Genomic DNA, 23,921 nt, shown 5'->3' on the forward strand with positions numbered 1-23,921 from the left:
AAAAAAACAAACAGAGAAAAACAGGTACTGGCCATACTGTTAATATAGTATAATGGAGCATGTAGCACTGGATGTGTAGACAACTGTTTGTTCTCTAGCCGTATGATCACATCCACAATATGATGCTTCAGCATTAATATAGTATTTATTTACAGTCAGACACTCTTATGTAACTATAGTAACTCTAACACATGTGTAACATTGTGTAGCATTGAGCAACTGAAGACCAAAACACAAACATTGTGTTATATTGACAATAGTATAGTAAGAGCATGGGTAGTTTGTGAAGTTTAATGTTAAACTGCATGACTTGTTTTTCACACATCAGATACATTGTATTAATATTTACATCAAACATAACTCCAAATTAAAAAAAAGAAGAAGATTAAATTCACATTATTTCTTAATTTCAGTCTTGGGAACAAAAAGAGCTCACAACTTTAATACTCATTCAGGTAGTATCCTTCCACAAATGTATATATATATATAAACAAACAAAAAAACTAAATGTTACAGTCTTACAAAACACAAACAACAAGGTTGTGGGTGGAAACAAACATGGCAGTTATCTTCAGGTCATTCAAAATAAATGTGACTGAAATCATGAGGATTCAACAGTGAAAAGAATCAATACATGTAAATCCCATTTTTAGCGTACTCTGTGGCAAGCACTTTCATAGATGAAAACAAAAAATAATAATGATAATAATAATGATGAAAAGGAAGGATCTCATGAATAGTAAATGTGTCACAGAAAGACAAAATAGTGTTTTAGTGATTTTTCACACAGCAGGTACAGCACTATCAAACTCCTTCAGTGGTTCAAACCAGAGACCACTGCTTAAACTAAATGCTAGCACACATATCGAGCCATTGCAAGACAACAAGGTGAGCACAGGAGAAAGTCTCACATGTTTTACTCTATCCCATTAACCACCATTAAGAGTAAATACTAAAATTACCATCAACATTTCAAGGATTTTTTTTTTCACATCAAGCACAAACACAAGTATTTTCTTTATTTTTCTCCCCAAACATACATCTGACATGGCAAAAAATGTGAACTTTCAATTTATGCAAATTTGCTGCATCTAGAGGGCTTGTGTGTGGGAGGCAGTATCCTGAAATTGGCTCGTTAAGCACATTAGCTTATGTATGGTCTGAAATGAACAGTCACAGTGTAAAATGGACTCTGAAAATAGTGGTGTGCTATCATATATAACTAAGCATTCTCTAAAAAAATACAGTAACAAGCTTTTTCTCTTCAGTGATTCTTAGACTGTTTCAAACTCTTTACGCTATGTTAGAACAAATTAACAAAATAAAATAACAAAATGTAAATATGTTAAAAGTGTGGGCTGTCCTTGGAAAAGTCTTTCCCTTTTGATTTGACAGTTTTTTTTTTTCCCAGGACAACCCATGCATGTGATTGTCGTCACCTATTGCACCTGCATAAAGAAAGACTCCTGTTGGCTGGTAACTCTGCACAAACACAATGGACCCGCAAACCTTAAAACCAGCCTCCATGAGGAACTCAAGTTTCATGTATAGATATGGAAAATACAGCATATGGCAAGTGATGATGTAAACTGGAAAAGTGTAGCACAATGCCAATCAACCTTGTTTATTTTCCATAAAACCAGTTAGTTTTAATGGAAACACAAGCATGAAACAAAATGGACAAAAAAAATTAATGAAACCATATGTCTTTGGCAACTACTGGTAGATAATAATAATAATAATAATAATAATAATAATAATAATAATAATAATAATAATAATAATAATAATAATAACTGGGACGGATAATAATACAAGAAATAGAATAACGTAGATACTGCTGGATCTCAAGCCCTTTGTTTTTTTCATAGCTAATGAGGATAACATTCGCTTCTAATAGTCCAAAATATCCAGTCAAATGCCACAACAGCAAAGCTATCATGAGAAGTACTGACGGATTCAGGTGAGAGACTGCCAATTCACATCTTCACATAACAACCCTGCCATTAACTGTTGTTAAAGGAGAAGTACATACATCATAGAATGATAATTTTCTTTATAAATCAAATGGCATTTGTTTTATTTTTTATTTTCACCAGAACACACTCGATCACACAAACAGTATAGTAAATGACTTTCAAAGAAGCAAGCATATGATTGACAGACAGACAAACAGAAAACAAACAAAAGAAGCACGTTGCTATAAAAGGTCACTACCACTGTGGGAAATGTAAAAATATAAGAGACAAAAAATCTTCAGTGATACAATGGCATATTCTGTACACAGTTTACATGATTGGCAAAAAAGCAAAAATATTCAGAAGGTGAGGAAGCAATCAAACGCAAACAAGGTGAGTGGGCACATGTGAGGCGTGGAGGGTTGGGTGGTGGAGGAGGGGAGTTGGTGTTGGCTATACGCTAACATCAGACAGCCTCAGTGAAGTAAATGGTGCACAATACACAGGGGATTGAGGGCCACAAGTTACAGACACTTTCATCATAGCAGGGGGAAGCCCACATGTGTTTTAAGCCTATAGAATAAACAGGAGCAGGGTGGTTCAGCAGAGATTTGTTTTCCATGAAGCATTTGTGGCACTATCATGTTGCCTCTTGCAGACGTAAGAGTCATGTGGCATGTCACACGGATTGCTCCTTGGGGAAAGTGAAGGGAGCCCGAGGGCCGGGGGCAGAGAAGGTTGTGTTGGAGTACATTGGCTCAGTGGATGGTTGCTGCGTGTAGGGGTGCTGAGGCAGGAAAGTAACAGGAGGGTAAGCTGGAGCGGGCTGAGACTCGGGAAAGTGTTCCATGTTGCAGATGCGCTGGTAGCTCATGTATTCAGCCGGGTTCAACAACTCCTCTGGACGCCGCCCAGGGTCCTGCGAGGAGAGGAAAAAAGAAGAAGAAAGAAGATGACACTGCAGGGTCACAGGGTTTTCTTTTGGTCTCAGGAGGTTTGACTTAACCCGTGTGATCACATCATTACATTTCAGTGCACAACAGAACAGTGTGTCTGAACCACAGAGATATTTACTCAACAGACAGTATAAACAGTATTAAGCAATGTAGCTGATATGAAATATACAATTATAATGTATATACATGTAATGTATCTTTTACTCTGAGCAACCAAGATGCTAAAAGGTTATTGTTGGGTATGTTAATGTTGTGATAAACCAGTCAGTTTGTACAAAATGTGGAACTTCTGTAACAAATGTTTACTCTTTGCTAAATGTGCATAACCAGCCACTAACCTCTAACACTGAAGGCCCTATTTATATTAATCATAAAGGTACATATTAGGGCTGTCAATCGAGGTCGCCACCTGCTTCATTAAAACACCAAAAGGATATTTTGAGAGTGCTGGCCTTTCTACTGTTTTTCTGCGTTTTCGAGCCGTACACCCATCGACTGCTATAACCAGAGTGTGCTTGCTGATCCCTTTTCATTGCTCAATTAAAATATGAAATTGCGATGAATTGCACAAGTGTCCATAGCCCACTACGATTAATTGCAAAGTAATCACACATTTTAATTGTTCAAGACTTACCTTGAAGGGATTTTTCAAGTGTATCATAACAGACAAATATTCGTTGTGCTAATGTAACTTTATTATCTTAATCAACAATAGTAGTGACAAATATTGTCCAGAGACCCTCACAGGCCTCACTGCATTTGCGATAAAATAACAGTGTGGTTAATGTTAGAGGCAGTTTAGTTTGGGACTGCAGCGTAATCATTGATTCATTTATCCCTAGTGGATGCTAAAATCATCATAGTCAATTATACTCTGAAACAAATAGAAAAGATCAACGAGCCTCCCCGTCCATGTAGCAGAGAGACTGAATACCTACAGTCAACTCACAATAACAAAACAAAAGGCTGTGACTTCTGGTCATCGTTAGCCGGTTTGACAGGGAGGCAAGTAGATGCAAAGACATCCTGACTTTCAGTCCTTTGTATGGCTCAAGCTTCATTAACATTACAGTTCCCATTATGCAACTCAGTAGGATTGCCATTTAACATTGTCTCATTTGTAAATATCCTTGTGTTTCATATTCCACATCCAAAGTTCATTAAACAGGCTTTCACTGAAATCTAAGAAATAACCCTGAGGACATCTTCTGAGTCATTCTCTCAGACTAAGGAAGCTCCACCAGAGCCATAGAAACATCCTAGGCCTACTACTGTTTTACTGTTTTTATTGTTTTACTATTAAAAGCACTTGTTTCCTTTCCTGCTGGTGTGAAATTTAACAAACCAACTGCAGCCATTACTCTATGGCATATGTGTTACATCATGTTGTCTGGCTGTTGATCCACTACAATTCAAAACAAAACGCTCCTAGTGCTACTTGAAAGTTTGTAATGGCTTTATGACCTTTAATGGAGCTATTTGCTCTGTGTCCCCAGGATGACACTCATCATGCTCATGTCTCCTTTGCAAACCTGTAGGCTGGTTATGCTGCTGTAACATGGAGTTATAGTCAACATGTTTGTTTTGCAGGAAAGTGCAGGAGTTTGTAGTTTGGACTACATACAGTAGACTGTTTGTATACTGCTTGTCACTCAAATATTTAATCCACTAAAAGACAAGGCACTTGTCTACCCTGCATCCCATGTGGGTTAGATTTTATTTAGCTCTACTGACATTAATGCCTTTACTGAATTAAAATCATGCATCTAGATGTGTCATGTGTGGCTGGAGATTCATGTTTCAAACACCGTAATTGTATTTTGCTATTAAATCAGTGATGATACTTTCATACAGAGTGTCCCCTGCTCTTTTTAACAAAGGGGATGTTACATAACAGCAATAGTATGAAATCATCACAAAATACAGGATACAGACAATAGACCTTTGCCATAGTGTAAGAGCACTGATGTTGATCAGTACAGACATGAACATAATGCCCCCAGCTGTAAATTATTTTATGTGCTGATTTTATCCCTGGCTGTTGGGGGAAAATTAAGACTGATGTTTTCAAAGCATTACAGTCTGAACAGAGCACAAACTGGCTGCTTTCAGTGAGGGACATTAGTATTTATTACGGAGGCCCTGAGAGCTTGAAGCACTGCAATGTAAGGACACGCAAATCATGAAAACATAAACAAACATCTTAATCAGTTTGAAAAAGCATGAACTGCAACTGCTCTCAACACAACAAAGCTGTTTCAAGTGGATGCACGAACGGGTTAGCTGGTGAAGGTCTTACCGAGTGTAGACCTAAAAGCAGCAGCCTATAGTTGAGTGCAATCTGTGACCCTTTGCTGCATATCATCCCCTCTCTCTTTCTTTCTTTCTTTCTCCCTCTCTATCTCTCTCTCTTATCTTCACGGAATGAAGTAAATATAATTTAGGCAGAAAAAAAAGTATGGACATGGCCCGAGCCACAGTGGCTATTCAATGCCCAGTTAGGGCTTTTCAATTTACAAAAGTGATGAGTCCCAGTCCCAAGTCCCAGTCAGGTTCATCAGTCTTGAATGTCCCCTGTAAACACTTCTGTTGTAATGTGATTATATTGTATGCAGCTCATGTATTGTCAAACTGGCAATGTTGTTATTTGTGTTTTGTCTATTTGCATGTGTTTTCTTAAGTTGCAGTGCTCTCAGGAAAACTTATTACATAGTTTCAGTTGTTGTTGTTGTTAAAAATAAACATACAAACACATAAATAAAAATAAAATGTGTCTTTCCATTTATAATTTGCTGTTTTGTGTGCCTCCTGGTTGCCACAGGTGCCTTACAGTACCATTTATTTTTAAAGAATGACTTCAGTGTGTTCGATGAGAATGAATCTGACTGCCTAAACATGATTATGAGAGGACAGTAATGATGAGTAAGTAAGCATGCAAAAAAAAATAAAAAAATGGATGAGAGTGAAAATGGAACTTACGAATATTCCTCAAGCATCTCTACATCTACGAAAACGATGATCCCAACTCTGAAAATGTTGAATGAATGAATTTGCAACACAGTTAAGTTGCCATGTTACAAAATATGTTTCATGGGTAAAACATTGGGGATATAAGAAGGGATTTTTAATGAGCTGGGCATAAGCAAACTCACCAATGAGGTTAATCTAATCGGTATATTCTTTGAAATGAATTGCCCTTTTAACAATAACAGCGGATAATAAGACTGAGTGAGCACCCTACTGTACAAGAGTAGCCTAGGTTTTGATCTAAAACTACTTGTGAGGGCTGAATTGCAATGTTATCCACAGTTGGCCTCTGACAGACAAAAGGGTGAGTGGTGATCTTGTGTGAAGGTGAACTGCAGCAGAAGACTTGCAAGTAAACCTGTCCTGACGCACGTCCTGGATACACTGTTAGAAGCATCTGAAAAGCTTATTTGTCGGAGGTCAGCATCAAGGAGTGTCTGTGCTACCCAAGAAAACTTTCTACTTTGTCAGGTTATTCATTTCTTTGCTTGCTAAGAAGACCTTGGTGATTTCAAGCACTTCCAAGCAAATTAAACCCAACAGTCTGAAAGAGCAGTATTCTCAGTTTATCAGTTTATCTCAAGACACCTGGGATTCAGACCTGAAACTGCTGCAATACACGTCCCTGTCTATGAAAAAGAAGCTGCTTTTGGGTCAAACACAGACCATTAAAGTCAGGTTTGGGGGTTTCAAAAGGTTTGAATAATTTAGAGTAATAGTTTGACATATTGGGAAATGTGCTTAATATTTGTTTACAGCAAGTTAGATGAGAAGGTCGATACCACTTTCATGTCTGTAAGCTAAACATGAAGCTCTTCAGAAAGTAACAAAATCTAAAACTCACTTTTCATCTTGTTTTTACTCTGCCCACAAAAAAATGAAGCATAAGAAGGACACATTTGGCTTTACTTGTGATTATCAGACTATGACTTGATCAGAATGCTATAAGTTCAGCCAGAAGAATTGTGTTACCTTTGCACAGAGCAGGCAGTTTGCTATTGTTTTTAGCAAAAGATAGGTATAACTGTAACTTAAATAAGTAACTGTTAATTAAGTTAGAAGTCTTTAGGATCAGATCCACTTTTTTAATTGGCTGACTGTTTTCTGAGTGATTGCATGAAAATAAAACACGTAAAAAAACAACAACACATAATTATGGTATGGACCTTTTATCAAATAATACCAATTCTGATATACACGTAGCTATTTCATAAAGTATCTACTCTATATCAAGCTTATATCGGGAGGGAGGGAGGGAATAAGGGAATGTGTGTGAGGGGAAGGGTTTTTTGGGGGGTTACTGGGTGAGTTTCCTCTAAAGCTGGAGGAGGTCAAATACATTTCCAGGAGGCACCACAGTGCAGTCTGAACTATAGAGCATCACATCTTTCTATAAATGTTGTGAGCAAAATGTCTGTACACTGACAGCTCCCCACACCCTTGTTTATATCCATTTGAGAGTCACTCACTAAATACAATAAGTAATATTCTCAAACACAGCCAGCCTTCTATCAGCTTGGAGCCTTTCAAACCCAACACTACAGGCAAAAACACATACACTGGTCAATTTTTAAATTTTGAATTATTTTTGTTTCAAAATTATGCTCTAACTCAAACTAGTGAAGAAAACAAAGATTTTTTTTTCCCGTTTCTGTTCATATCTGTCTCTAAATTTCATCACACAGCTATCATTGTAATGCTACACACTATAAAGCAATCACTGCCTGTATAAGGTCATCGCAGGCTTTGTTGTAAAGCTCTCTGTGACTACAACTTCTTCAGCAGCCTCTAATAAAGATGTATATAATCTTTTGAGGTCATCTTCTCAAAATGGGTTGTTTATCATAGTCTGAGCCAGAAATCTCAGCTTCAATGGCTCTTACACCAAGCTTCACAGTTTCATTCCTATCTATATCCTGAAGGTTTTGACCAATATTCATCTTATATTCATCTGATTTATCAAATCAGTCATAGCCTGATTTATATAAAATGTAATTCTTACAAAAAAATGAAACAGCCTGGTTTTATCTAATATCATCATCACAAATTTATGTCCATAAAATTACATAATGCCTCACAGAATTGAAACACAGAATTTCAGAACATTTGTATTATAAAATAATTGCCTTAATTCAAGTAATCAATTATCAAGTTAAAGTATTTACCCTTCAGCCTTGAAATGGCAAATCATGCATGATTCCAAAGCTTTTATACAAGTTTAGCCTGGTTGTTGTTTAGAGGAAGGGGGGGGGTTGCATGCAGGAAAGGGCTGCCCGATGCAGGATTCGAACCGGGGCCATCTTCAGTGAGGACTATTAGCCTCAACATGTGGAGCTAAAATGTAGCCTTCCCTTTTCAGTATTTTATCATGAGCTGAGACTGAGAGGTGTCCCAGAATTTAATATTTTTACTCAACTCGTATTTGCTCTTTATTAGTTGTGCATAGCACCGCATCACATGGAGCCCTTTTATGAGTGATTAGGTTGGTGGCAATTTTTGAGTCAACTGGAGACTCTTGTTTCAACACATTTTGGAGTCCAACTAGTCATAACTGTTATTGGTGCATCCAAAACTCCACCTCTGTGTAGCCTTACTCCTCTGCCCTCTATTAAACAAGTCTGTTCTTTCTTTCTTTCTTCTTTACCAGACGTGCAGCTGAGTTGTTTGTTTTTTTTTGGTTTGTTTTTTGCCTTTGCTGCAGTATTCTTTATGAACTGTTGTGCATGAAAAATCTTCATGCTTGTTTTCTAAGACTGCTGCATATGGCACTATCCCCACTCATCCAGCATTACTCTCGATGTGTATCCTGTTCCAACATTTAGCTGAACAGTAATTGGATTTATTGACCCAGTTGGTCCGATTTAGTTGCTCCAAGTCTGGGATATGGGCCGCAGCCATCCAAAAAGAAACTGCAATTCAATGGACTTATCGATACATCTGAGTTTCCAAACCTTTGTACTTAAAGGGATAGTTCACCCAAAATTGAAATTTCACTCATTATCAACTCACCCTCATGTCGACTAACTGTGCGTTCACACCAAAAGCAACCGGAGCAACTGCGGCGACCAGCTGCCATTCATTTTCAATGTACGCTGGCGACGAGGAGTGACGAGGAGCGACCGGCGGCGGGAGCGATGCGTTGAGAGCGACGAAAGTTGAGAGAGGCTCAACTTTATGCAAATGAGCAGCGGCGCGACCACGGCGACAGCCAATTGCGGACTGGGATTCTCACAGCCGGAAAAATTGAGAGAGCCTGAATGGACACATCTGTAGCACAGCTTGAAAGTCCTGCCCCTTTGGTCGCTTGGTGCAAGGGCCTGCTCGAGCTGGCAAGAGACGCGATAGGAGCGACCAGAGTGACTACAGGCGATTTAATCGCTTTTGGTGTGAACGCACAGTAAGGGCTGGGAGAAGTTTCAGAGTCCTCCGTGGCTTCTCTGAGTTACAGGGGGTCTCGGCATAGCAGTGCATGTCCATATAACGGTTGCAAATGGATACCAACTGTCTTCGTAACAAAAGGACACACCAAAAAACATTCAAATACCTCCATGCTGCTCGTATGTAATGTCCGTCTTGTATTGAAGCGGAATTGTCCCGAAAAAAAATTGAATAAGTCTATTTTTCAAGCTTGTTTTGTAGCGGAAGCTTCTCGAAGCTCCTCTTCCCGGTTCGTCAAATTTGGACGAACTGGGAAGAGGACAGACCCTGGTTCGTCCAAATGTGACGAACCGGGAAGAGGAGCTTCCGCTACAAACAAGCTTAAAATATAGACTTATTTAATTTTTTTCGGGACAATTTTGCCTTTCGGGGCTTCAATACAATACGGACATTACATACGAGCAGCATGGAGGTATTTGGATGTTTTTTGGTGTGTGTTTTTGTTACGAAGCCCCTGTAACTCAGAGAAGCCACGGAGGACTCTGAAACTTCTCCCAGCCCTTAGTCGACATGAGGGTGAGTAAATAATGAGTAAAATTTCAATTTTGGGTGAACTATCTCTTTAAAGGGACATTGTGTGACTTCTCCTGTAATCTATTCACGAAAATCGAAAAGTATAATCAAAAGTATGTTTTAATTAATCAGGAATCACTCCCATCAACAAACTGAAGTGTTCTGGTGAGCTCTGAATTTGCTTGGTAAATAAAAATGCTCGGTGCTGGCTGCCATGTCGTGTCGCCATGTTTTTACATTCAGTGGCAGCGTGACGTAGGAAACCACGGAAACTCACCAGAGACACCGGAGCTGTTGGCTCAGGTCGAGGTGGCGTCTGTGAAAAGTCACCGCAGTAACGCAGTGAGGAGGAATGGAGCGTTAACTGATGCTGCATTCACGTGCAGTCGGGCAGACGGCCGTCGGTAACAAACCAGATGTCAGAAGTCGAGAGACAGTCGGTAAAACGTGGGTCAGGTAAACAATATGACATCGCTATGACAACATATTGTCGCGTCATTGTTTTGCCTCATACTGATGGACCACTTGTTTTAGAGGCTTGTTTATGCCGTTACGTGTTACGTTACGCTGTTGTTCATCTGCCCAATTTCATGTGAATGCAGCATGAAAATACGATTGAGTTGCTTGCGATATGCAACCGCAATGCTAGATGGGAGTAATTCCTACACAATGTACCTTTAATGATAATATGAAAATGTTCTCATTCAGTAATATCATAAATACATTTATTTCCACCAGAGAGTTAAGCTTAAAGGTATGCAAATGAATGAGTATCTTCACGTGTTCATATCTTTGTTGTTTGCCATTGACATAAACTGTCCTCAGTATTTAAAGAATGTCTTTACACAATAACAGCAGACTGTAAAAGGAAGTGAAAAAAGCTGCACATCTCTCAACAGAAAGTTTGACTTAACGGATGACTGTGCTTTGATACAATTAAACTACCTTCATCACTGTGTTTCCTCTGCCAAACAACAGTTTGCAAACTCCAAGAACCGAACATGACACAAAAAACACAGCTGTTGACGCAACACAAGTTGAAAAGGCAGCAGCTTCAAAATGCAAGATTCAACAATTATTCAAATGCAACAGATGTTTTGGTTTATGTAATCTGTGATGTAGCTTTATCCTACTGTAAATGCATCTGCACTACTTGTGGCTTTTGTGCTACTGTATGTTGCTAAGAGGCCAAGATCTTTATCAAATTCAAAAAGCTTAATAAAGCTTTACTTTTTCTGTCATCTGAACTTGCTCTTCCTCTACCTCCTCTAGGGTTAATCTAAATGAAATCTGGCTCACCTTGAAGTCATTCTGAGCAGCGGTACATTGGATTGATAGTATAACCTTGAAAACGTATGCCCAAATAAGTTCTTGTATCTGATAGATCATAACAGAGACAAAGTACATGGATGCCAAAAATACATTCACACTGTGATTAACAGTTCGCTAATTTATTTCACTGATAACCTGTGAGTCACTGACCTGAGGTGAACTTCAAAGCCTTCATTCTGCACAGAAAACACAGTGAGGCTTTAGTGACCCTGGATGTGACCTTGTCAATCAGGCTTTGGCTCAGTAAACAAAGACTTTATTGAATGGTGTAATTTGGTGACTGGAGCCAGTCAGGATGAGGCTTAATGCCGCATCACAAACAGCAAATGTCAACAGGTGATTCTCAGAAGGACTTTGGTGTTGAAACTGTCACCCTGCTACAGTATACCATTAATTACAGAGCTGCCGACTGAACACAGTGTGAAAGCAGACGTCAGAATTGAATCAATATTCATTAATCTGTCAGCTCTGCATTAGAATGGTGTTTCTGCGATTCTGCTGGTCGAAGACGTTTCCACGTCAGATTTCAAACATTTTTTGTACCCAGCGCTGGGGAACAATGTATTTTGAGTACTCAAATTTCCAAGAAATAATTCTAATAAATTCATGCCTTGCTTGCCTCCTGGAAGACATCATTACCTGAAATATTTTACATTATTTCAGTTCCAAAAAGGTTTAAAAAGATAATATCTCTTATTCTAATTTAGTTTTACCTAACCTTCTTAACAAAGCTCTTCTCAGCTCCATTAAAGATAATGTCCATTTTCACCTATGTTTGAGGAAAAGGGGAGATAGTGTAGTGACAATTTTTAGACTAAATTATGTTTTCTTACATTTTTTGAAGACTAAGACTTCCTCCCACAATCTGCTGCCAAAAATCTAATGGCAAGGACAAGTTAGGGATGTTAGAGCAAATTGTGTGCTCATGGCTTTGTATCCAAGGTAGGTTACTGGATGCAAGAACATAAAAATCTGCTAATTGCTTTGGCCTTAATCACAAGGAAGGCAAGAAAAACAAGCAACTACTCTGTATATTTGATTGGATTAAATTATGGTGTCACTGTATGAAATGTCCTGTAGCCACAGTGATCAAATCAACATGATGAAATCAAGAAGAAGCTGATTTAAGAGCATTTATCTGACTAATAAGGATGGATGGATACTTTAAACTATTTCAATTTATGTGCAAAGATTATACAAATGACATTTTTTTCAGTAAGTTGGTTCTGAGATGATGGCTTCGGTATTACTATACTGTTGTCATTTGTGTTATTTTTGTGAAAGACACAATCAAATGCAAATCTTGGCATCTTTGCGTTAGTGGTACCCTAAGGAAATCCACAGCTAGCCATTAGAGGTACAAGTGCAACTTGTCAGTGCTGCTACAGTAGTCCATGTAAAACAGCCGAGAACAAGGCTGGCAGTACTGATTTTATTACCTGTGTGCATTTTCTTTCTTTACCACATTCTTAAGTATTCCATAGTTTTACACCATCATCCATACTGTAAAACCACCATAATATTTCTTCTACATTTCTTTACCCATAATATTATTTCCTCTTCCTTTTGTTCATTGTAGTGACTTGACTTTACTGCCACCAATTTAGTTTCATCCTTTGTTTCATTACTTGTTTTAAAGGTCAATCATTCCATTGGGCTTTGTTGGCTTTAGCTGTGAACCTTAGGTGCATAATAAACAATTTCAATAATCAATTTTCATTAAAGCAGTTAAGGAAAGCTCTGGGCTATCATCACTACATTCACTGTTCCAGTCTTAATTTCTAGCATCCTTCAAAAAGTAATCATAACAAATATTTTGTGTGAATGTCAATATAAAACTTCATTAAGGAATTTTAGCCTCTCTATTAAGATGTTGTTGTCACCACACCTAACAGGTACAGACTATATATGCATATAACTCAAGTAAATTAGTACCAACATGAATCATACATGTACAGAACTACAGTATGACCTGCAAAAATATCAATTAATTGTGGTAAATTTTAAGCAAACAATTAATGAATTAATTATGAATTTTCATTGCTCGAGATTTTGCCCATACTCCTTTTTTTCCAATCTCAGAATAAATACTGCACATGAGACTCTGTCAATCATTTGCACTAATATTGCTACACCTCTACAATGATTTCAATTTCTGTTCTCCTAAAGAGGGGGAAACCATTAACCACAAACACTGGGAGTTCTGAACAGATGAATCTAGATGAGTCTCAGATAACACAAACGTATGAATGGAATTAGCAAGAAGCAGATTGTTCAAGATGTGTATCTCGTTCCTTGTGCTACAGATGTTCACAAGTGCAATTACCAAGCATTTGTTAGGGAGCTTTAGAGGGCTCAGTGTCATTATTTGAAATTAAACCTGCCTTGGTCATAAAGTCAGACATGTGTAGATCAGACACCTTTTCTGGGTTTGTTGTCATAACTCAGCACTGCAAAATCACCCTTCTCCCCGGCAGCACGCAGCTTAGATGTCATGCCTTCCTCCCTTTTCTGCTTGATAAGGTCAGTGTAGTCTTCATTGATGTAAATCTGTGTTCCTTTAAGTTTCTTAGCCTGAAATAATAGAATGTGCTTGTCCTTGTAGCACAGGAGTTTTACTGCAATCAGTCATGGCCTGCTTTTATCAAATTTCCCCCCTCTGCAGGCCCATAGTATTTCAATATTCTTCACATTCAGGCCCCATTTGTTTCTTTCCAAGTGCTCTTAGTTATTTCCCATTCTCATATAGCAATATCTTGACTCACCAATTTTCCATGAGCAAAATCTAGACCAGTGCACCCTCTATTCTCATACACCCCATGAGATAATGTATTTCAACACAAGACTTGAAGTAAGTCCTTTGTAGCTATGGCATGACTTGAAGGGTAGACATTGTCACCCAGCCCTCGCTCGGATATTTCTGTACGTTGGGCGGCTAGCTTGTGCCATTGGCATCAGCTAATGGGATCCTAAATAAATAAATCTTGTCAAAACACTCAGATGCACCACAGTCAGTGGCTTGAGTTTCAAGCACATTGGCGTAAGGCTTGACTCCAAAGAAATAATCTCTTCAAAATATCTCATTGTGAACTGCATCCACATATCCTTCTCTATAAAATACTTGTATAACAATATTTGACTAACATGAGTATTCAAAGACTCCCCTATACAAAAAACAAAACAAAACAAAATATACCAATATGAAAGAGAGATAATCACCAGCAAAATGAAACATGACAACTAGGTTCAGACTCTCACATGAAAAAGACATTGCAATCTAATGGAATCTTATCAAATTTGAGACAATTGCTTTTATAATTGTTATGACTTCTTAGAAATTAGCTTTATCAGCCTAACAACTTCAACTGTTGCCATGTTACACTGACACATATTTCCTCCTGTAAAATGAATCAAATCTTTCAATGCTATGACTACTGCAACTCATTAAGTAAAAAATGACACAAATATGTTCTGCTACTACTGCTTCTCATGGGCATCCCCCTCTACTGAGTTTATTGTCACCACTCCTCCATCTCTGCTGAGCTGTGTGTTATGCCTGTGAAAAGACAGCCACACAATAACGTCTACAACTAGCCTAATGAAATGTATTGGTCTCTGGATTATGTTTTCTGTCAACATAATGAGGACATATTGTTAATTTACATAAAAGTCAAAGCAGAATGATGATACTGATTAGTGTAGCTTCATTTTTCACTGACCGACTCACTTGGCCAGTAGGCCAGAATTTTACTGGCATTTTTCTGCAAACTATAAAATGAAAAATAATTTGTTTAATAATTACAGGGGTGTTATTATAACAGTTCACTGTACAACTTAAGGTTAATATATTTTATATTTATATAATATTTACTGTAATAACAGTAATTAAAGGGAGTAGACTACATTTTAGGGATGCATTTCTGTTTGACAACATCATCATCTATCACAGTCCACAGAAGTCACACAGCTTGTTTCAACTGTTGTCTGTGTCACTTGAATAAAACATTTTGTCTCTACTTAGGGGATTTGTGGAGGAAACGACCCAACCCACTGTGCTCAGCTACAGGAGAAGTTGATGTTAGCTAGCATTAGCATTAGCTCAGCAAGAGAAATTAACAGAAAGGTTTTCTTGCTGGAAACAAATGCCATAGCATAATATAAAATAGATGAAGGGATGATAAGTACAGTAGGCCATTAGCATTAGTATTAGACACCAACCCTGTAACAACCCCAGAAGCTGAATAGCGTTTAGGTGGCTAGCGGTGCCATTCAATAGTAAACATTTGATTATGTCTGGCAAAAAAAAAATCATTTGATTTCGAATGGAGGAAAGAAAAAAAGAAAAGGAGGAGACATTACTGTAAATACTACAAGCAACAGTGTTTTGACAAATTAACACAAAATGAAAGTGATAAAAATGATGGCAGTCCAAGACATGGATTGTAGACCCTTAGGTGATCTTTTTGGACACAGTAGCCTATGTGTGAGTTCAAAATTCTTCATGTCCCTATGCTTAGAAAACTGTTAGGGCAAAGCCATACTCACAAAAGTATTCAGCTATTAATACAAAACAATTTCTATAATCTAAAAACTGTAGCTAGGTTCTTCCTCCTTGTACAGTATTTGGTTAAGTTGTATAATACATGCCTATATAAGTTTGGCCTGCAGAAGATCATGATATTTCATGTTCGTACTATCTAGAGAAGCATCTTGACAACAAAAATAATTATGTAAGTGACCTAAAATTCCTTCCTGTCAAGTTCAGCGCTTGTATGATTCCCACCACAATGTGTTTGATCTGTGTCTCGTTGTCTCCCTAATGTGTGGCATATATGCTGTGCTTCCCATTCCTCCTGTGCCAGATTGTCTTGTCGTATAGTCGTGAGCGTTCCAGCCTTCTTTCTCTGAGGATTCTTCCTGTGACCCATTTCTTCTGTTCCCGACCCTCGAGCTAGCCTATCGGATATCTATACTGTTGCCTGATTATTTGACCTCCCAGTTTTGACCTTGTTTGAATAAATGGACCTTGATTCAGTCAGAACCCCATCTATCAACAGCCCTGGCCTATCAGGTCACTGTTATGTCAAACACCGCTGATGAATCAGGAAAAGATTATGTGAAAATTTGTTTAATATATTTCACTGCAGTATTTGTGCGATAAGATATCTGCTGGTGCAGCTCGACTTACTTACAGTTAGGCCTATATTACAGCAGTTTGTTAAAGTGAAATTCCGGCGTAAGTGTAAACCATGGTCAAACACACCGTAACACCGAGTTAGACCCCCCCTCGAGAGATCAATTTGCCCGACCGCTACATTCACGAGATCCACCAACTTCAGCAAATACCGCAATATCGCCACACACGGCGCTCTCCGGATCCACTGTCTGACCGCAACCAAAACGCCACCATTTGCCCAAAATAATGCTCAGAACTGCACCAAATGTCATCAATAGTACACACAGGGTCCCAGCACGTAGTACGAGTTGTCAAACATCTGCTAGCTTTGCCTGTTTTCTTTAGCAAGGAGACCAGATACAACTCACCTACTTCTCCTCCGGGAGCCGCTCGTTGGTGAGGAAGCCCTGACGAGTCGATCACCGAGTGCACCGGAGTTCCGCAGCTCAATCAACAATTACCTCATGGAAATACAATCAGAGTTTTTTTTTTTTTTATCTTGCATATCACTTTATAACTATTATTATCGAGTGCTGGCCACGATATAGGCGCAAATGAGCATTTTTAAGAGCTGCGGAACTCCGGTGCACTCGGTGATCGACTCGTCAGGGCTTCCTCACCCACAAGCGGCTCCAGGAGGAGAAGTAGGTGAGTTGAGTTGCATCTCCTTGCTAAAGAAAACAGGCAAAGCTAGCAGATGTTTGACAACTTGACATCTCGTGAATGTAGCGGTCGGGCAAATTGATCTCTCGAGGGGGGGTCTAACTCGGCGTTACGGTGTGTTTGACCATGGTTTACACTTACGCCGGAATTTCACTTTAAGGTTAGAGAAAGGCTGTCCTGTGCTAGGTATGTCCTCAACCCCCTCCCTATGACTTCCATTTGGTACAAAAAGCCCTTTTCCCGGGTGATGTTTTTTTTCTAACCCTACACAATGCTGGGGAAAGTTTGTCATTGTCTGTTGTCATCCCCCAATCACATCTACTCTGATTCTGGTGTATACTTACACAGAGTGATGAAGTCAGGCTGTAAAGTTATTTTGTACTTTTCAAGGGAGCTCTATTATTAATGGTACATATCTTGCTAAATTATCACTGCTGTCAGCCAATCATCAAGAGGCGTAAAAACCAATATATTGAATACAAACTGTCATGTGGCAGCCTCATGCTTTGTCCAGACAAAATTAAACTCACTGATCTATTGTTCCTTTTCACGTATTTTAGCTGGGTTAATAAAGTGTTTGCCGTTTGCCGATATATGTCCCATGATTCCTGGACACTGAAGTCAAAATTCAAACCGTAGCTATCTCCTGTTGCTCTCTGGAGCTCCTAGTGAGTGAATACTTAATTTGATTTTAAAATCTTGCTTCATCATGTGTTTCACCTGCGATTGGCAAAAAAAAAAAAAAAAAGAATCCGAAATTGCATTTCAGTCTGCTGTCTATCAGCTAAAGCAGTTCAGTCTGACACTGATCTCCAAACCATGGTGTGTCACACCCAAAGAGTCTCAAAAATCACAAACAGCTCATTTCACTTATAGGTCTTATCTTTAAAGGTTTTATGTGCAATAATGTATTTTACATCTATGTTTACGTCCCTCAGATGCAATTGTCTTCAAATGAGAAAATAATTGCTGCAACAGTATTTCAATAACACACACTTTGTGTGCCTCAGCTTGTCTCAATAATTGCCTCAAGAAAGCCTCCTGAATTGCCTGGAGAATTTCTTGCCTCAGGAATTGTCATAGAAAGAAGTCCAACTAGTCTAATGACATGGCAATTTGTGCCTCCTATGCCTCTCTGATGTGTGTGTTTGATGAAGATTTCGAGTGGTGCAGAGGACTGTATTTATGCGCAATGATGAGGATTTTTCCTAACTCTCTCCTTCCTGTGGGGTTCAGATGAGTTATCAGAGCAGCATCTTGTGGATGAGTGTGTTTTACCCTGCTACCAATCAGGGTTGGCATAATCACTTGGGAAACACATTATGCATGTTTATGTCTGTTTGATATCTGCAATATCTTACATTGTCAATGCTGTTAGGGCAAAACAGTAACTTAAAAATATCTTACCTCGGTTTATTTTTCTTTAATTTAAAATGCATATGCATGGACAGTGATCCACCATTCCTCTGAGATGTTCATGCAAAAGACTCATGCAATCATATCTCCCATATTATTGACACTATTAGGGGAAGTTAAATGTTTGCACGGGAGAAATTATCTTTACAGTTTTTTCTAGGATTAGGATTCATGCATATAAAGACTGAAAGATGAAGAGAGGACGTAGTGTCTGGAAAAAGTTTTTTGTTTGCTAATGATTCAAATTTTGCATGACATTTTCTGAAACTAATAGAGCCCTTATGGCCGATCCTCAGCTCTCTTGCACTGGACATCTCTTCCAAGAGTGTGACGTTGTGAAGAACTACAATAGCCTGAAAATATCTCGGCCTCAAACTTTCTGCAGAGCAGCAAGGGGGAAATCAAAAGACGGCCAAGACTTAAGAGGAAGGTAGACATGGGAACAATGTGGAGTATATAAAGGGAGGTCAGTGCATGTGAAAGGGGGGAAGAACGAAGGGAAGCAGTGCATCAGTATGTGTACCTTGAGGCCAAAGTCTGAGGGGAAAGGCCTATAATGGCATGCGCTAGTGTGAGCTAGGCTGGATGGTTGCATACTCGACAAGGTCCCCTGGGCCAGTGTGAGCAGAGCTTCGTGGGCTGGGAGAGGAGGCCAAAGCTGCAGTATCCAGCTCCGCATACTGGACATCACAGTCCTTGTGGCCAGAGTTCTGGAGACAAGAGAGGCGAAAGGTGTGTGAGGTGTGAGGCAGCCAAAAATATGAGAGTGAGAGAGACAGATAGACTGACAGAAAGAGGGAGAAAGAGAGAGAGTCAAAGAGAGAGAGCGAGAGAGACAGAGAGAGAGAGGAACAGATGAGAGATAATAGTGACTGAAGATCTGATGGTCATGGGGACATGTTGAGTTTGTGAGCAGCAGTGTTAGAGTGGAAGGCAAAGAAAAATGTGTATGCTTGTAACATAAAAACAAACTGCCACATTAAGAAGGAATGAGACAAGCTGACAGATGGATGGAGATGTGACAAAAATCATAACAGACAGAAATGAATATAAGACGATAAGTAAAAAGTTAGAGATTGAGAAGGACTTACGTTTTTTTTTACATGCACATGATGATATGTGATTCATATATTTGTTCAATTCAAGAGTTGGCATGTGCATGGGAGAGATGCTTTTATTTAGTTTGTTTGTATTTATTACAGATTATTGTTTATGATTCTGATGCTCACACTGTGCATTTCCCATAAATGATGCACTGCAAGAGTTGATGGGCATGAAAACTGGATTTAAACAAAGCCAGCCTCTGTAAACAAACCAAATGCATATTGGCTGGATTACGGTGAACACTCGTCCATACAGAATAGTCTTCCAAAGGACTAAAAACCAACCAGGGCAGTGATTTATATTATGAATTCACTGATTATGGCTGTTACAGTGCAACACATAAAGACATTTACACAACACTGGATAGCTGCTTTAACACTGGAACATACGTGTGCATGTAAACACAGACAAAGACCTTCATTCAACCAGCATCTGACCACAAACACAACTACAATGATTGACTAAATGATTGACTCGGTGAGCAATTGGCCAAGTGGATGATTGAGTGAATGACCTTAATGGGGTAATCAATAAATGAAAATGAAAGCTTTCAGTGCTGGTTATCCAATTCCAAAAAATACTTCTGAGGTTGTCATGTTCTGATCATGAAGGAGACTCAAAGACATTGGGTCAATAAAAATCAGAGAAATGAGTTCAGACGCGGACGGGACAGGAATAAGTACAAACTGTGGGAAATGCGTTTAAATGTATCAAATAACTGATGTGAAATGTTGGCATATGTTTGAAAGACAACATAAAACAGACAACAAGGCAACAGGACTACATTAAAGACAACAAAGTTTTGATTTCCTCTGCTCTTTTTCTTCCTAAATGTGCTGATGATGAACATTTTAATTTAGCCACTGACTGACAGAACTGATAAACTGTGTATTTTTTTTCTTTTAATTTAGATAAAATGACAAAAGACAGATATAAAATATGAGTTACATGTCATTTTATGTAAAGAAAAACAAAGTGGCTCTCTGAGTATGTAGGAGAATCAGATTGAACTGATGTTTGCATTACCGACAAACTGGAATTACAGGCAAATGATGACAGGAATCGCAAGGAAATGGACAAATCCTGCATTTTGCTGGCTACATTTTGAGAGGAATCTAGTTTATGGGTACACAATGCTTTTCTATTCTGAGAGCAAAAATGACTGCGTAAGAAAGTCAGTGATTGGATCAAATGGTAGTGCCTCTCCTCTTAGTCGCCTTGCTTTTTTCCTGGTAATGAAATCACTGGAGCAAAAGAGGGAGTTATGACAAAGTAAATGCAAAGCAAAGATGTCAGCTTTATTATATCTACCTATAGAGCATCTTAGGATGGATGGTAAGGAGGGGTTGAAAGGAAATGCAATGAGATGATACCTGTTGCCCCTCACCCACCCCAACCTCATATTGCATAGCTGTACCTTATTTCCATCTGAGAAAGGATTACATAGAAATGATTGAAGCTTTTACAGAACTTCACATTAATAATTTAAATCTACTGTGCAATCTCTCCACCATTACATATTTCTCTACGTCTCACACTCTGCATTCGATGGATATTTAAATATCTGGAATATTTGTCATGACCAGAGTGCAATCAGGGGGAAAATTGCAGCCACATCGCATTCGAAATTGGCAGATAGTGTTTTGCCCCTAGAGAATCATCATTAGTAACACTTAATGCTCAGCAGTCAATGCATGTCTCTCATAAATAGTGTTTTGAAAACCTCAGTAGTATCTCATTCATCTTAAGAGAGGCCCTAAACTTCAATTTAAGTGGAATGTTATCAGAGATAAGAAATAAATCTCAGGAAAATCTACCCTCAGTGTCCAAGGATTATCAGAATTAAACATCTGGTTCCTTTGAACACAGAATTGAAGATGATAGTTTAATATCCTTGAATAACTACACAGAAAATCAAAATCAATTTGTCAGGGGAAAAGAGTGATGGCAATTGAGTTATTCCTGCAAGCTTGGTGGGGAAAAAAAGAGTAATTTACAAAGCAGAGCATAAATGCAAAGCAGCAGTTTTAAAACACATGGCAGGCAGGCTAACACATGAAACGCAAAGCAGGTAGCTCACCAGCAGCTTCACTAGAGCACAACATTCATGGGAAGGTAGCTTTTCCATTAGAGGTGATGTTTCAGAGGAAATTTAGTTAAAGTTCTGTGCATCAGTTTCACTGTTAAAGGTGGAGTAAGCGACTCTAATCCAATACACTTTTTCTCAGATTCAGTGAATATCTCATTTTGTTCCACTAGATCTTCTCTCTGTGTTAGTGCTGAAAAAAAAATGGCGTTCCAGATCCTCAGCTCTGCCTCCGTAAATTGGAAATAAAGAAAGTTGCTTGGGCCAAGACACAAATGCCATTTCACTGAAGCAGCAACAGGGGGTGTTTGCGCTCATGTACCAAAAAATAAAAAAAAGAGAGAGAGAGGAAGAAATGAGGGGAAATATCAGAAATTGGATTGTAGGAGAGGGAGATGAAGAGCGACAATTTAAAGATTATCAATACAATGAGAAGCAGTAGTGTGGAGTTTTGAATGGGATTGATTGGGACGGCAGCTGAATGTGTGGGAGTACGTGGAAAGCTGTCTACTTAGCAGTGGTGGTGGTGGTGGTTTGGTGCCAGCATCTTTATTGTATAAACAGTAACAAGACAAGATGGAGCAATGGCCAAGGAACAGAGGAGAGGGTCAAGAAGAACAGAAAAAATAAATGCTCAGATCAAGTATACACAATGAGCTGCCTCAGCATTGGTGAGGTTTTCCAGCAGTGGAGACTGTGAGTGGACTTATCCACTGGGACTGACCTGCATCTTGAATGACAGGCACATGGGGAGGGCTGGTAAAGAGACTGACAGGGCCTGTAAAAACCTTAATAACTTTATGGATGTATTGACAATCCATTGACTGAATGCTGCAGCAACCCACCTGGATTTGTTCCAGAAGTCATGCTGGACATTTTGACCTCCGAGACTTGAAAGGCATGAAATCAGATGCAGAGGTTGATCTGTTTCAGTCTGACAGGTGGGTAACATTAGTTTCACAGAGCCAGTATGTCAGTAATGTTTTGGTCTGTTTGCAAATGTTTGTGATAGCTTACCCCAACTGGTTACTTACTTAGCAAGTACATTTGTGTGATCAGTGGTTATATAATTTCTCACAGACCTTATGTTTGTTTTAGTTTCTAGTTTGCTAACATATGCTTTTGGTGTGATGTTAGCAATGAAAGCAGGAAAGTTGAGTATCGCAGTTTTCTGATGTAAACCTCCCTCATCCTCACTGTATCTACAGTAAGTAGTATCCACTACCATGTCCTGCTATTGCTTTAACAATGCACGTCCCTGAGTATGGGGGAGGAGGATGGTGGTGGCCTTGGGTTGGGCGTGGGGGGATTAATATCTCTTAAGAATCGCTTACTCCTCCTTTAAGAAAAGTAACTTTTACTCAACACAGCAACAGCAGCAATTAACATGAAGCCAGATGAAATCATTGAACAGATTTCAGTAAAACACTGAACACACTACACAACAACAAAAGTAACAAAACCTGAGAAGAAGGCTGCCTTGTAAGTTGTTGTTTTTTTTTTTGTTTTTTTTTACTCCTCTGGTATATATACGTTTCTTATTGTCAACAAATGCCATGAAGAAATGTAATCCAACAGTGTGTTTCTAAACTCTCTGACTTTCCAACTCTGTGTGTGTCTTCCAGCTTTGATCCTTACACATCTTTAAAAGCAGGTCACAGTTAGATAAAATAAAAGAAAACCCTCTGCCAAACAGGTAAGGTGATCAGTAGTGTGTGTTGTATTGCTGAAAGTATATTCACCAACACACATGGTGATATTATGATATTATTATTATCGAATATTGCTGGCAGCAGGACAGCGCTGATTGATTCAAAAGTTCTGGCTTTAGTTTTTGGTAATGAAGGAAAAGATGTGACAGCATGACTCATTGATGTGTAATAATAGTTAGTTTTGAACAACAGACACAATGTCATGCCATACAGATAAATCTTTTTTGTTGTATCTGTATTTGTTTTTTGTTTTCTTTATTTGGCTTTTGTTGACAGCGAGAAAATAGAAGAATCAAGGTTAATTTCTGAAATGACTTTGAATGAGTTAATAAAATATTTCAAGTTGATTTGAAATTAGACTGACAAATTGATCCAATTACGAAGCCAGACTGATGCAGGAGGGCAGATTAACACCCACATGATTTTTGTCAGCTTTCTGCAGGTTGCACTAACCCATCTACAGGCTATGTCTGCTTGTTTGTCACAGGAAACATGGTTACTTCTTACCTTCATTAGCAATGCATATAACGACAAAAGTAA

General features: G+C 38.7%; 1 protein-coding gene across 5 annotated transcripts in view; it reads right to left on the reverse strand.

The window, feature by feature from the left end:
- Positions 1–2,579: 2,579 nt before the first annotated feature.
- Positions 2,580–23,921, reverse strand: part of nectin1b (nectin cell adhesion molecule 1b) — a 161,142-nt gene continuing 139,800 nt past the window's right edge. For 2 of the 5 annotated variants that reach the window (XM_085795882.1, XM_085795878.1), the window contains 2 exons: positions 19,003–19,189; positions 2,580–2,877 (listed from right to left, as the gene is read on the reverse strand). In XM_085795882.1, the coding sequence (XP_085652008.1) occupies positions 19,046–19,189 (144 nt within the window). In that variant the 3' untranslated portion in view covers positions 2,580–2,877; positions 19,003–19,045. The remainder of the gene's footprint in view (positions 2,878–19,002; positions 19,190–23,921) is intronic. The other 3 variants (XM_085795877.1, XM_085795876.1, XM_085795879.1) reach the window with 2 other exon arrangements.

This window comes from Trachurus japonicus, chromosome 13 (assembly GCF_045865225.1).
Source record: "Trachurus japonicus isolate A0001 chromosome 13, Traja_1.0".
NCBI lineage: Eukaryota > Metazoa > Chordata > Actinopteri > Carangiformes > Carangidae > Trachurus > Trachurus japonicus.